We start from the raw sequence: 15,650 nt of genomic DNA, 5'->3' as shown, positions 1-15,650 counted from the left end.
ATTGGCTGTGCTTATTACAGTTTATTTGCTTTCTGAGCTTTGACCCGCTTATCCTTTCTGTTGTTTAAAGGGAACCACTGTATGCACAGCCAGCTGCCTTCAGCTTCATAAACGAGCAGAGAGGATTGCGGCCGTTCTTGGTGATAAGGGACATCTAAATGCAGGAGATAATGTGGTGTTGCTCTATCCACCTGGTAAGCATTGGATTGGTAGACTAGACTTTAAGCTCCAGTACTAGACTGACTACAAATTGTAAGAGGATAGGCACTCAGGGCCGCTCTCGATGACTTGCAGACAGTGTACTTCCCAACACTTAGAAGACCATGCATACAGGCCGAAGTGGGAACCAAGCCTCACCCCCCAAGTTGTGCAGTACAGTGGCTCTCCTGGGACCATGTCTGTTTTTGCACCCTTATATTTCTATTAGTGCCTGGCACATAAAAGTCACTCAATAAATAATGAATGAATGAAGTCTTCAGCTGCTTGGCTTTTGGAAACTCTCAAAACAGATGCTTTGTTTCTGTGAATGTTCAGGAATGGGGCAATTTCACCCAGTCCCCAAAGAAATGTTGTACGTGAATTCTGTGAACATTTTTTATATTATGATTGATGTTACTCAGGAGGAATAACTGGAGAAACCAGGAATGGTTAACTAGGAAAATAAAAGAATGGAGAAAGGAGAGGTGAGCAAGCCCTGAGCTTTTAAAAATATTTAGAAGGCTGCTCTGTGAAGAGCAGTCAGACTTCTTAGATGTTGTTGAAGGGGTGTGAATTTTCATATTATGATTTAGTCATCTTCTGTTATTGCTACTTTCACATTCTGATTTAATTCAACAACCTTGTCTTCATAGTAAGAGGGGTTCAGAATTATTTGATGTAAAGATTCAAAATTCTGGGTGAGATATTTGAGTCTTCCCTTTGTTATTTCTGTCACCTAATCCACTCATACATCCAGCTTTTTTTGGCCTGTTATCCCCCCCACACTTCATATTGTTCTGTGATTTTTTGTTTATTTTATTTTATTTTTGAGATGGAGTCTCGCTCTGCCACTCAGGCTGGAGTGCAGTGGCGTGATCCCAGCCCACTGCAACCTCTGCCTCCCTGGTTCCAGTGATTCTCCTGCCTCAACCTCCTGGGTAGCTGGGATTACAGGCACCCGCCACCATGTCCAGCTAATTTTTGTATTTTTAGTAGAGATGGGGTTTCACCATGTTGGCCAGGCTCGTCTCAAACTCCTGACCTCAGGTGATCCACCTGCCCCAACCTTCCAAAGTGCTGGGGTTATAGGTGTGCGCCACAAGGCCTGGCTCATTCTGTGATTCTTATGCACTGCCTTATTTACCTAGATACTGAGATTTCATAGAAGATCACGTGATAGAGCAGTCCCCGCCATTGTATGCCCAGGAGATGGTCTTGCACCTGTCAGTTGGCCAGAGGCCACGGGGAAGGACCTGAGCTCTTCCTAAGGAGGCCTCTGCCCAGAGTCTTCCTCAGACTGAGTCATACTTTGCTCCCTAAAACTCACACCCCTTCAACAACATCTAAGAAGTCTGATTGCTCTGTTTAGAGCAGCCTTCTAAATATTTTTTAAAAGCTCAGGGCTTCCTCACCTCTCCTTTCTCCATTCCTTTATTTTCCTAGTTAACCATTCCTGGTTTCTCCAGTTACTTCTCCTGAGTAATATAAAGTAATAATATCAATATACCTTCTTCACAAATATCTCAGGAGTTTACTTCTGATTTCCTTCCTTTTTTGTTAATTGTTTTCTCTATATTTTCTAAAGTTTTATATGCTTCCTTCTTTCACTTTCAATATCTTCTGCTAGAGTCTCTGTTAAATTATGGTCTACAGAACCTGTCTTGCACATGATTTAATCGTTTTGGAAAATTTGCCTTTTAGTTTCTCAGTGCTCTTAGGCAGTTCAGTGCCTCTCCTGACAGGGTCTTTCGTCTTGCAGGCATTGAGTTAATTGCTGCCTTCTATGGCTGCCTGTATGCGGGCTGTATACCTGTGACCGTCAGACCTCCACATGCTCAGAACCTCACGGCCACGCTGCCCACTGTCCGAATGATTGTTGATGTAAGTACCAGCTGTATCTTGCCTTGTCCTCATCTCCTAAAATCCAGATTCAGACAGCTAAGGATACTTACTAATTTTCCAATTTTGTTAAGTCAGGAAATCAAATTTGTCTCCTGGAAACTACCTCCTTTTTGTTAAGCCAAAACAACCATCATTATTCAGCGAAGGATCTGGGGGAAAGTGGTTATTGGTGAGATACAGAATTGTATGCAGTTATCATGAACATTAAGGAGGTGAAACAGCCATTAGTATTTCTCCAACAAAAACACAAAAAGTAGCCAGGCATTGTGGCACATGCTTGTAGTCCCAGCTACTCAGGAGGCTGAGGCAGGAGGATCCCTTGAGTCTGGGAGGTGGAAGTTAGACGTGAGCTGAGATTATACCACCGCACTCCAGCCTGAGCAGACTCTGTCTCAAAAAAAAAAAAAAAGTTTCCCCCTCCCCTTCTGTCTAAAATGTGATGTCTGATATTTTTCCTGCTAAATTATCAGGGTGATTTTAAATGCCAAACTGAATTAACCGCGGTGTCAGGTCACTTATATTTTAGTTACTTTTGTGAATTTACTTGGTGTAGCATTAAAAGGTGTCCAGACCTTACTCTGGAGATGATAGAAGTCTTTATAGGATATGAGAGTTAAAGAGGCCGGGCGCGGTGGCTCAAGCCTGTAATCCCAGCACTTTGGGAGGCTGAGACGGGCGGATCACGAGGTCAGGAGATCGAGACCATCCTGGCTAACACGGCGAAACCCCGTCTCTACTAAAAAATAGAAAAAACTAGCCGGGCGAGTTGGCGGGCGCCTGTAGTCCCAGCTACTCGGAGGCTGAGGCAGGAGAATGGCGTAAACCCCGGGAGGCGGAGCTTGCAGTGAGCTGAGATCCGGCCACTGCACTCCAGCCCTGGCGACAGAGCGAGACTCCGTCTCAAAAAAAAAAAAAAAAAAAAAAAAAAGAGAGTTAAAGAAAATAAGGTAAGTGTGTATTGCATCAGATCCTAGTGTTTACAGCAAGGGGAAGCCTTGGCCAGTGCCGATACATTACAGAATTCCAGTTCATGTAGCATTTGCTTCTCTGAGAACTGCTGCTCTGTCAGCAAAAAAGGAGCCCATGGTATAAAAGCCATGATCACCATGGATGATTTTATTACAAAGTGTAATTCAGCAAAATGCCCTTGTTATATTCTACAAAGTGGGCCAGAAAAGCAGGGAGGGGAGTTGCTGTTGATGCAGTTTGTGGGCAAAGTAGGTCACTTTGCATTTCTGTGTATAGCTGGGCAAGAGAACCTAGTTTCTATGAGAGCTTATATCAGCATCGGGGTTCCTTAGGTTCAGCATATGGTCTAGGTGTAGTAAGTCTCATTATTCACTGGAGACTGGGGCAGTTTCCTTCAAACATGGTTGTCTGATTCTTCTCATTTCCTGAGCACTACAAAATCCACATCTTTGTTTAATTGTGGTCTTAATGAAATCATGGGATTGTGGGATCCATACTGAGATTATAATTACGAAATATTTTGGGCCGGGCGCGGTGGCTCAAGCCTGTAATCCCAGCACTTTGGGAGGCTGAGACGGGCGGATCACGAGGTCAGGAGATCGAGACCATCCTGGCTAACACGGTGAAACCCCGTCTCTACTAAAAAATACAAAAAAAAAAAACGAGCCGGGTGAGGTGGCGGGCGCCTGTAGTCCCAGCTACTCGGGAGGCTGAGGCAGGAGAATGGCGTAAACCCCGGGAGGCGGAGCTTGCAGTGAGCTGAGATCCGGCCACTGCACTCCAGCCCTGGCGACAGAGCGAGACTCCGTCTCAAAAAAAAAAAAAAAAGAAATATTTTGAGAATCACTGTTATAAACAATACAGTGTATTGTGAATAGGTCCATCATCCTGAGAGAGTTAAATGTCACACATTTCCAGAAGGAAACATGCAAGGGAGTGAACTGACCTCATCTGTCCCACATGTGTTCTTTGAAACCGTCTTGCCCAGTGTGGTACATGAGTGGCTTTTAGCAGCAGCCAGGACCTGTGGTGCCATGTTGGGGCTGAGCCTCCTGATGCTTATTGTTGTCCATTTGTTTTCTAGGTCAGCAAAGCAGCCTGTATTCTCACCGGTCAGACCCTAATGCGGCTACTGAGGTCCCGAGAGGCGGCAGCAGCAGTGGATGTGAAAACCTGGCCAACCATCATTGACACAGGTGAAAGGGAGACTTCTGAGGGTGGAGGCAGTGAGAGCTCACAATACCTGCGATCTCTTCTATTCTCATGCCAGACTTGTTTACCCTTCCTTTATGTCTTCTGCCTGCTAAGACAGAGGCAAAACCTAGCATCAGTAAGCTTGTGCAGGACTAGACACTGACAGCAGATGCAAAGGGCGAGATCACAGTCTGCTAAGAGTTCTCCAAACCAAAGTGTTTTGCTGTTACTCTTGGCATCATCAAAAGGTGGTTAGGTTTTTATGCTACATGTAACTATGTATATGTAGGGCCAAGTAAAATATTGAGACAATCTGATCCTTTTGTTGGAGATGTGATATTGTTGAAATAATACTGGACTGGGAGTCAGGTGATTTGGGTTCTGGCTCAAGCTTCATTACCTACTGCCTGTGTAATCCTGACTGAAATTACCCTTTCCTAAGCTACTGCCTACCCCTGCCTGACTTGTATATTTATTGAGAAGATAAAATGCAGTGTAATATGAAAATACTATACTTTGAAAGCCATAAAGTGCAAAATTTTTAGATAGTATTCATATTAAAGAAGGGGGTAAGATACGGGAATAGCTGGAAAAGCTGTGGTATAGAAAGAATGTGGGTTTTGGAGTCAAGCAGGTAGGGTTTAAGTCCTGCTATATCTGCTACTCTCTGAGTATCCTTACTAACCTGTCTATAAAGCGGGAGTTGTAAAGATTAAATGATGTAATGCAAAGTCCCTAGCATGTAATCATAATGATAACATCTAACTTTCATTGAGCCCTTATGTCAGTCATTTAATGTGTTATATACTTTTATGCTTACCCTATAAGTTGTTATTTTTATCCTCATTTTGCAGATTAGAAAACTGAGGGAAGTTAAATAAGCAGCAGAACTGAAATTCAAATCCAGCCAGTTTGGCTCCATTCCCAGCCTCTTAACCATTAATGTCCTCCCTACCCTTTTTTAAAAAAAAAAAAAAAAACTCTGGATTCAAATGCAGGAATGACATGTATTTGTGGTTATTGTGTACCAGATGCCGAACTGGGTTTTAAAATATTTATTACTGAAGGATAGAAGCACGTTGTATATATATATGTATCACAAATGGATTGTGTAGGTGTTAATGACGCTGGTAGATCTATGGTTAATGGGCTGAATCACAACAGGAAGGTTTCCTTAGGCACTTGGGTGGTCATATGAGTGACCCTTCCCTGCACAAAGGGAGGTCAAAGGTGATAGTCTTTCATTTGACCAGAAATGGGTGCCTTATGATTTGGTGATTTAAAACCCACAGAGACGTCCTTCTTGATCCAGAAAGCCAAAGGAGCCATTGAAGAGGTATGGCTGGAGCCAGAGGACATCTTTGACATCCCTGGTTTTAGCATACTTATAAAGCACATGGGGGGGAGGTAGAGGAGATATCATAAATGAGTGAAAGCAGCGAATTACCAGTTCTTGGCTACCATTCTCTTGGAGACAGAGCCCTCACTCTGTCACCCAGGCTGGAGTGCAGGGGCGCGATCTCGGCTCACTGCAACCTCCACCTCCCAGGTTCAAGGGATTCTCCTGCTTCAGCCTCCTGAGTAGCTGGGATTACAGGTATGAACCACCATGCCTGGCTAATTTTTGTATTTTTAGTAGAGACGGGGTCGCCATGTTGGCCAGGCTGGTCTCGAACCCCCGTCCTCAAAGAGATCCACCTGCCTCAGCCTCCCAAAGTGCTAGGATTACAAGTGTGAGCCACTGTGCCTAGCCACCATTTTTATTTTTATTTTTATTTTTTAAAGAGACATGATCTTGATATGTTGCCCAGGTTAGTCTCAAACTCCTGGTTTCACACAATCCTCCTGCCTCAGCCTCCCAAATAGCTGGGACTATAGGCCTGAGTCACTGCACCCAGATAGATTACTATTCTTAAAATTCTGCCAGCTTAACCAGGCGCCATGGCTCATGCTTGTAATGCCAGCACTTTGGGAGGCTGAGGCAGGAGGATCACTTGAGCTCAGGAGTTGGAGACTAGCCTGGGCAATATAGTGAGACCTCACCGCTACGAAAAACAAAAAATTTTTTTAATTTAGCTAGGCATGGTGGCATAGACCTGTAGTCCCAGCTACTCAGGAGGCTGAGGTGGGAGGATCATTTGAGCCCAGCAGATGGAGGTTGTAGTGACCCAAGATCAAGCCACTGTATTCCCACCTGGGCAATAGAGCAAGACTCTTGTCTTTAGAAAAAAAAAATCTGCTAAGTTAACTTAGAGAAATACTTTCCAACTTTTAAATCCATACATGATTAATATAACACATACTAAAGTATAAATAATTAACTTGAAACCAGTATAACAGCTAATGCTTTTTAAGCATTTCTTCAGTCAGTTGCTTTAAAAGTGCTTTATGTGAATTAAATTCCCAACAGTTCTATGAGGGTAGGTATTATTTTAGAGATTCGTTTTAGAGAAGAAGAAAACAGCCACAAAGAGGTGAAATAACTCCAGGGTCACGTAGCTGATGGTAGAGCTGGCATTTGAACAGCAGTCTGCTTCCTACTGTGTTCTCTTTCCCCTTACTAAGCTGCTAGCAGATACATTTACCTGATGTAGATTTGCTTGCCTGTGTTGTCTAGTGTTGTCCTCAACCCCAGCCCACCTCTAAGAATGACATATGTGAGCTACTTGGTTAAATATGAGAAGCCTAAGCTTTAGCAAATCCCCGAAGCTAAATTTGGCCATAGCAAACCCACAGAAAACCAGTTGAAGAGCAATGATTTTCATGTTCCCGCATGTTGGATTGACATCAGGTTTTTTTCTTTTCATGGCAGATGATTTACCCAGGAAAAGGTTACCTCAGCTGTATAAACCACCCACTCCTGAGATGTTGGCATATCTTGATTTTAGTGTCTCCACAACTGGCATGCTTACAGGAGTGAAGGTAAGCTGCATGCTGGAAAAATGCCACGTCTGCCAAAAAATAGAGATGACCACTGCCCCAGAAACTTTAGACATAGAGGCTAAGTGGTTGTACCAGAGACCGGTAGGCAGAGTGAGGATCAAGGGTCGCTGCTCTATTTAAATAAAGGCATTGGCTCCTCTGGAATGAGTTATCACAAGGAATTTGTATTATTAAGTGTCTGAACCTAGCATTGAAGCTGAAAGATAAAAAGAGTTTGTTAAAATATGTATGAAATCTGATATTTAGATATCATAAAATTCAGTATTAGATTGGGCACAGTGGCTCACGCCTGTTATCCCAGCTCTTTCGGAGGCCAAGGCGGGCAGATCACCTGAAGTCTGGAGTTCGAGACCAGCCTGAACAACATGGAAAACCCCTTCTCTACTAAAAATAGAAAATTAGCTGGGCATGGTGGTGCATGTCTGTAATCCCAGCTACTTGGGAGGCTGAGGTTGCGGTGAGCTGAGATCGTGCCATTGCACCACAACCTGGACAACAGGAGCGAAACTCCATCTTAAAAAAAAAAAAGAAATTATTATTAACTAATGAACAGAAATATGTTCCCTTAATGGAGACTTAGGTTAGGCTTTGAAGCACTAAAAATTATACATTGTTTTGAGGAGTTTAGGGAATTGAAACTCCTCAAAGCTGTCGTCAGAGCTGTTTTGCTGCCTGTGGGATGACAGTTCCAGCCTGTTCCATTTTCCATACTTTGCAGATGTCCCACTCTGCAGTGAACGCTCTGTGTCGAGCCATCAAGCTCCAGTGCGAGTTGTACTCTTCTCGGCAGATCGCCATCTGCCTTGACCCTTACTGTGGACTTGGCTTCGCGCTCTGGTGTCTCTGCAGGTAGGGATGGAAAAGCCAAGGAGACAGAATGTGTGGGGGTATACTTCATGGCCATGACCATCTCATCCTTTCCTTTGCTCCCTTAATTTGGTAAAGTTTCAGTAAAATGCTAGTGTTTTCAGAATTTATGGATCTACTGTGTCTGTGAAGTTTGTTTATAAACAGTTTTGTCTGTATTCCCTTTGTTATTTTCTGTTAATTTTATTCTTCGTACAAAATGGCAGTGATCCTGTTACTTGCTCTCTTCTCCACCATGTAAGCCTTGCTTTAGAAGCAAAGCCAAGTAGAACGATGATTCTCAGGTGAAATATGTCATGCTTTGACAGCCAGCATGTACCCCCGAGGCTTGGCAGGAAGGAGCACAGTGGGATGGGATGACAGCATGTGGATGGAAAGTAGCACATTTGCCCTGGCCAAGTTGCTCCTTGCAGAATACAGATCCCAGCTCCTCTCACCACTCCCCCAGAGAACCTCATCTCAGACCTGCATTTTCATCTCCTTGGTGTACATCATGAATGCTTCATAGATGCCCGCAGCTCAACGTTCTCCTCCTGTTCTTTCGTTGTTAGGGTAGGATCATCCATGTAGGGGCCCACACTAAAAACATGGGTCTTATCTTCAGATTCTTTATCTTCATGTCTTGTGTCTAATCAAATGTATATCCTTTGGCTTGGTTGTTCTACACCTATTTGTATATAAGAATCACCTGGGGGTCTTTTAACAAAAATTAATGGGACTCCCCAAGACTTATTAATCTTCATCTCCAGAGGTGGTGACCACACCACCAGTATTTTGAAATATAGGATTCCTGAGCTTCTAGTGATTCTGATCTGTAAACAGGTTTAGGCATAAAATCACTGCCATTTTGTGTGAGCCAAGAGTTTAAGCTTTGTGGCTATAGAAGAGACATGATAGGAACCCTGTTCCTTCCTTTTTTTTTTTTCTTAAAAAAAAAAAAAAAAAAAAACTATTGTGTTGATAGTTCTTCCTATTGATGGACTGAATATGGATATGAGGATCCATATTTCCTTTCTGTCCTTTTTTCTCTTTCTTTCTTTTTTTTTTTCTGTTTTTTGTTTTATTTTGTTTTTTCTTTTTTTTTTTTTTGAGACGGAGTCTCGCTCTGTCGCCCAGGCTGGAGTGCAGTGGCCAGATCTCAGCTCACTGCAAGCTCCGCCTCCTGGGTTTACACCATTCTCCTGCCTCAGCCTCCCGAGTAGCTGGGACTACAGGCACCCGCCACCTCGCCCGGGTAGTTTTTTGTATTTTTTAGTAGAGACGGGTTTCACCATGTTAGCCAGGATGGTCTCGATCTCCTGACCTCGTGATCCGCCCGTCTCGGCCTCCCAAAGTGCCAGGATTACAGGCTTGAGCCACCGCGCCCGGCCTGTTTTTTTTTTTTTTTTGAGTCAGTGTCTTGCTCTGTTGCCCAGGCTGGAGTGCAGTGGTGCAGTCTCAGCTCACTGCAACCTCCACCTCCCAAGCTCAAGCGATCCTTCCACCTCAGCCTCCTGAGTAGCTGGGAGTACAGGTGCACACCACCATACCTGGCTCATTTTTCAGTAGAGACAGCATTTTGCCATGTTGCCCAGGCTGGTCTCGAACTCCTGGACTCAGGCAGTCCACCTACCTTGACCTCCCAAAGTACTGGGATTACAGGTGTGAGCCACCACGCCCAGCCTCATTCCTTCTTTTTCATCCTGGGCTAGACTGTTGGGTTCAAGCCTGTATCACCTCTCACCTGAACTATTGCAGCCTCTCCTGTCTCTCAACTTTCAGTGGCTCGTATCACCAATCCCTACTCCGTATGTCCATATTGTCAGTGTTGCCCCAACTTAAAGTTGCAATGACTGCCTGCTAGGTGAAGTCTAAACTCCTTCATATAATAGTTAAGCCCTGTCACAGTTTGGCCTTAGCCCTTCTGGCCTTACTCCTCCGTGCACCCTGTGTGCTAGGATTTCAGTTGAATACTCTCTCTCTTTTTTTTTTTTTTTTTAGGAGACAGGGTCTCAATCTGTCGCCCAGTCTGAAGTGCAGTGGCACAGTCACAGCTCACTGCAGCCTCTCGGGCTCAAGTGATCCTCCCACCTCAGCCTCCCAAGTAGCTGGGACTATAGTTGTGTGCCACCACGCCTGGCTAATTGTTAAAAAAACTTTTTTGTAGAGGCATGAGTTTTGCTTTATTACCCAGACTGGTCTTCAACTTCTGGGCTCCAGCGATCCTCCCATCACGGCCTCCCAGAGTACTGGGATTACAGGCATAAGCCACCGTGCCTGGCCACTTGAATACTAATAATATTTTTGATGGCTTCAAATATGCTGTACTTATCAGCCTTTGTATATGTTGTTCCTCTGCCTAGAACACCCCCACTACTGTCCCCACTTCTTCTGGCCACTGTCAAATTCATATTCATTCTTCAAGCTCCAGCTCAAGTGTCACCAGCTCAGTGAAGCACTACCACTCCCCTACCCTGGTTTATCGAGCTTGAATGAATTGCTGTTTATTCTGTGATCTCAATGTTCTTGATTCACATCTCATATTCAGAGCATCAATAAAATGGTTATTAACATCTTTAAAAGAAACCATAGGAATAAAATCCAGTCCACACGTAAGGTTTCTGAAGAAAAAGAGGAAAAAATGCTACTCCATCGGGGTTTTAAAGATTAGTTATTAGGAATTACCTTTCCAGAATATTTAGTATCATCTTGACCATATTAATTAGCTTGAGGGCAGTTGTAAGAATGTTGTGTAGACTAAAGCAACCTACCACAGTCTGCTTTATTTCATAGTTGCTCCTCTTGCGAGTTGTATAGGAACAAGACTGATTCTTAGAGCTTTACATCTCATATGTCCCTATACTGTCCTTTACACTCGGTAAATATCTGTGGAATTGGTGGGGTTCTGAAGTATCAGGTGTCAAGGATGAACTGATGATTCCAGCTGTTGTCTATTTCACTGCAGTGTCTATTCAGGCCACCAGTCTGTCTTAATTCCTCCTATGGAGTTAGAGAACAACCTTTTCCTCTGGCTCGCCACGGTCAACCAGTACAAAATAAGGGACACTTTCTGCTCCTATTCAGTGATGGAGCTCTGCACCAAAGGACTTGGCAACCAAGTGGAAGTGCTAAAGGTAAGAAGCAGCTCCAGCAGGTGGCCAGTCCCAAAAGGTTTTGAAGAAACGAGCCAAGACGTAACAGGGCCAGAGCAGGGCCTAATAGACATGTTTGCTTGCCTTTTTCAAGTCACTCAGTTTAAAAAGGGTGTATTGTAAACCTTGGCAAGTTTATCTCTTCCACCTTCCTAATTTAGTGCACTCTTTCACAGTTTAATATGATTCTTACTTTGTGGACAAGAAGGGGGAACTGGTTGGGAGGCTAACTGGAAAGACTTTATGTAAACATAAAAGGGAACTGTGGCTTCCAATACTTTTCCTAATAGAATTTGAAACCTCAGAATATTAAGAATTCAGAATATCCCCAAAGATAAGGGTAACTGATTGATTCATGTGTGTGTCGAATGATGATCTGTCTGACTGGCATATGAGAAAGTCAGAAAATACTGAATTTTCTTTGATAGAAAAATATGATCTTTGGAATGCATAGAGACAAGAGATTAGATCGCCAGAGTTCTAGATTAATTTTTCTCTCAGTCCCATCAAATATGGGGACATCTAAGGTACAGAAATGAGGAGGGATAAAAAAGTACTGCTGAAGAGCCTTAGATTTTTAGAAGAAAGAGGAAAGAACTAGAGAATGAGTGAATTTACCAGCAGACAGTGATTTTAATGGGATGCCTTGGCCGTTTCTTCTTTTCTGAAAGCTGCTTTTCTGTGTATGCCTGAGGTGAGAATACACAATTGCTTGGCTTTTCCTGACCAAGGAGCTAGAACAGTGGCCTTACCTGTTTAGTTATTTTATGATCCTACTGACTTGACTCCCATATAATGGTGTCTTGCAGACCAGAGGGATCAACCTCTCCTGTGTCCGGACCTGTGTGGTGGTGGCGGAGGAGCGGCCCCGCGTTGCACTCCAGCAGTCCTTCTCCAAGCTCTTCAAAGACATCGGGCTGTCCCCGCGGGCTGTCAGCACCACTTTTGGATCAAGAGTCAATGTAGCAATATGTTTACAGGTGACCCTCATGAAATCTTGTCTGCTCAAAAACAGGAGAGGAATGTGGAGTATCCCAGAGCATGGGCTTTGGAGCCAGGCTGCCTGGGCTTGAGCCACAGCCACACTTACTTGCTTTAGAACTTTGGGCTTTTTAATCTCGATTTCTTTGTGTCTCATTTTGCTCACCTGTAAAGTGAAGGTAGCAGTACTGTGCTTCCCCAGGCAGCTCTGCACAATCACTGAGCTACCAGCTCGGAGCTCTTGGAACAGTGCTAGCAGCGAGTGCAGTGTTCGTGTTTATTTGAGTCGCTGTCGTGTGGTCATGATGATGAGTTACAAAGATTTGAGTCCTATTTGGATTTCACTTGTATCTGACCTGTTTTTCCTTTTTCTTTTTTTTTAATTTGAGATGGAGCCTTGCTCTGTCACCCAGCCGGAGTGCAGTGGCGCAATCTCAGTTCACTGCAACCTTCGCCTCCTGGGTTCAAGCGGTTCTCTCACCTCAGCCTCCCGAGTAGCTGGGGTTACAGGCGTGCACCACCACGCCTGGCTATTTTTTGTATTTTTAGTAGAGAGAGGGTTTCACCCTGTTGGCCAGGCTGGTCTCAAACTCCTGACCTCAAGTGATCCAGCCACCTCAGCCTCCCAAAGTGCTGGGATTACAGACGTGAGCCACTGTGCCCGGTCTGACCTTCTGTTTTTCTGTCTCTATATTCTATACCATTTTTTTCTTTCTGTTTCTTTTTTTTTTTTTTTTTTTTTTTTGAGACGGAGTCTCGCTCTGTCGCCCAGGCTGGAGTGCAGTGGCCGGATCTCAGCTCACTGCAAATTCCACCTCCCGGGTTTACACCATTCTCCTGCCTCAGCCTCCCAAGTAGCTGGGACTACAGGCGCCCGCCACCAAGCCCGGCTAGTTTTTTGTATTTTTTAGTAGAGACGGGGTTTCACCGTGTTAGCCAGGATGGTCTCGATCTCCTGACCTCGTGATCCGCCCGCCTCGGCCTCCCAAAGTGCTGGGATTACAGGCTTGAGCCACCGCGCCCGGCCTCTTTATTTTTATTTTTTTCAAACAATAACCTTGTATTCTCTTCTCCATCCAGATGGCAACTTTGTCATGTTATTCTTGATAGGTAAATAACAGAAAAGGGACTAGAACTGAGACTTAATTTTATGTATTAATAGCTAATAAAGCAAATATAGGGCCAAGTGTGCTCCTGCCTGTAATCCCAGAACTTTGTGAGGCCAAGGCAGGAGGATTGCTTGAGCCCTTAGGTTCGAGACCAGCCTGGGCAACATATGTGAGACCTCATCTCTCCCCTACCCCCACCACCCACCCGCAAAAAAAAATAGCTGGGCTTGGTGGTGCATGCCTCTAGTCCCAGCTACCTGGAAGTCTGAGGCAGGGGGATTGCTTGAGCCCAGGAAGTTGAGGCTGCAGTGAGCTGTGATTGTACTGCTGCACTCCAGCAGCCTGGGTGGCAGATTGAGACCCTGTCTCTTTGATAAGGCAAATATAGGCACGGACAAAAGTGAGTGAAAGAAGATAGTACACATGCGTGGATTATTTCAGGTCTTCTGTAACCTTCTTCTTTCAGAAGGGTCTTGATGGTTTAACCTTGAGCCCCATCATAATAGCCCTCTTGCTGTCACTGTGGCCAGTATTGGTTTTGCAAGTCCCTGGATTTCCGACCTGTCTCACCTCTGCTTTGAATCCAGGGATGAAAGCCCTCCTCAGCATGGAAACGTTTCAGTGCTGCCACAGTCCCCATGATAAGAGTGAGAGCAGTGGGCCTAGGAGGCCACACTCCAAGGGAAGAGAGGCAAAAAGAGTGTGGATTTTTCATGTATATGGCTAAATTGTTTTCGTTTGAAAATGTGACATACAGTTTATCGAAATTCTAAACAATGCATTGATTTGTCTGTCTTTAGGGAACCTCAGGGCCTGATCCGACTACTGTGTATGTGGATCTGAAATCACTAAGACATGACAGGTACGACAGATTGATTAATGCTCCTTTCCTGCTGGTTCCCAACCGTAACATTCGGAACCCCAGAGCCAGCATTTTCCCTCATTCCTTTTGTTCATATCTTCCAGGAGGGGAATGGGAAGAGGGAAGGGATTTGTTTTTATCATTAATACATAAGATTTACATTTATAAGAAAGCTTTCATTCTCTCAGTTGCTCCACTGTTCTTTAATATGAACGTATAATAGTTATTGCCCATATAAAAGTATTTTGTGACATTTGATATAAATTAAACTAAAATGGATAGTCTCTTTCCTCTAAGAGTTTAAAAATAATAGGACAGATAAGATAAATGAGTCAGAGTAGGGTTTTTGAAACAATACTTTATCTGAGCCTCATGGGTAAAAGCCTGCCTCCTTAGCCCAGAAGGGAATATAGCTGTGTCCCAAGGTGAGCACTGGCCCAGGGCCCCAAGACCTCTCTTCCCAAGCCCCACTCCCCTGGGTGTGTTATCTGGAGTGCCCCACTGCACTGACCCAGCCCGCAGAGGTAGAGCATCTCTCTCATGCAGCAGTTTGAAACCTGGGAAGATTTTGCCACCCCACTGGAGATTTGACAATGTCTGGAAACATTTTGGGTTGTCATAAAAGGGGGCTTGCTACTGACATCTAGTGGGCAGAGGCCAGAGGTGTTGCTAAACACTCTACAATGCACAGAATAGCCCCTTTCAACAAAAAATTATCTGACCAAAATGTTAGTAGTGCTGAGTTTGAGAAACCCTGCTGTAGTGTGAGGAAGACAGACAAGTTAGAGGTCGTGGGAAGGCAGCACTGAGCTGCAGGAACATGGCGACTTCTCTTCTTAAAAGCCCTACATACAGTAAATACCGTTCTTCTGCAGAGTTCGCCTTGTGGAACGTGGCGCCCCTCAGAGTTTGCTTCTCTCGGAGTCTGGAAAGGTAATTTGTTCTGTTGACCATGGGGAAGGTGGGCTGTGTGGAGAAGTGGTTCAGTTTAAAGAAACCAGAAGCCATATGATATATTAGTGTCCAGGGCAAGCTTTAATTGAAATCTGGAGATAATTTCAGCTTAGCTAATACTTTCAAATTCATATGGGTACATAGATAAGAAGGATAGTAAATTTGAACTCTCTTAATTTCCATCGATTTTTAAAAGTCCAACTGATATGTTATTCGTATTGACAGACCAGCAAAATGCAGTGCTCATTATATTGTATGAAAGGTGGATAGAAGAGCTGGTTCTATGTTTTTTTTTTTTGGAGATGGAGTCTCACTCTGCCACCCAGGCTAGAGTGCAGTGGGCGCGATCTCAGCTCACTGCAACCTCTGCCTCCCAGGTTCAAGGAGAACTTGCCTCAGCCTCCAAGTAGCTGGGATTACAGGCACCTGCCCCCAGGTCCAGCTAATTTTTGTGTTTTTAGTAAAGAAGGGGTTTCACCATGTTGGCCAGGCTGGTCTTGAACTCCTGACCTCAGGTGATCACCTGCCTCAGCCTCCCGA

General features: G+C 44.3%; 1 protein-coding gene across 5 annotated transcripts in view; it reads left to right on the top strand.

Moving 5' to 3' along the window:
* Nucleotides 1-15,650, top strand: part of DIP2B (disco interacting protein 2 homolog B) — a 269,875-nt gene that overhangs the window by 240,791 nt on the left and 13,434 nt on the right. For all 5 annotated transcript variants that reach the window (XM_033222100.1, XM_033222099.1, XM_033222097.1 and 2 more), the window contains 9 exons: nt 71-194; nt 1,958-2,079; nt 4,154-4,265; nt 7,076-7,185; nt 7,925-8,055; nt 11,018-11,186; nt 12,014-12,184; nt 14,095-14,156; nt 15,032-15,089. In XM_033222100.1, the coding sequence (XP_033077991.1) occupies nt 71-194; nt 1,958-2,079; nt 4,154-4,265; nt 7,076-7,185; nt 7,925-8,055; nt 11,018-11,186; nt 12,014-12,184; nt 14,095-14,156; nt 15,032-15,089 (1,059 nt within the window). The remainder of the gene's footprint in view (nt 1-70; nt 195-1,957; nt 2,080-4,153; nt 4,266-7,075; nt 7,186-7,924; nt 8,056-11,017; nt 11,187-12,013; nt 12,185-14,094; nt 14,157-15,031; nt 15,090-15,650) is intronic.

Source organism: Trachypithecus francoisi, unplaced genomic scaffold, assembly GCF_009764315.1.
Source record: "Trachypithecus francoisi isolate TF-2019V2 unplaced genomic scaffold, Tfra_2.0 Lachesis_group11, whole genome shotgun sequence".
NCBI lineage: Eukaryota > Metazoa > Chordata > Mammalia > Primates > Cercopithecidae > Trachypithecus > Trachypithecus francoisi.
The sequence above is the reverse complement of the archived record's forward strand: the minus strand, read 5'-3'. Positions and strand labels throughout refer to the sequence as shown.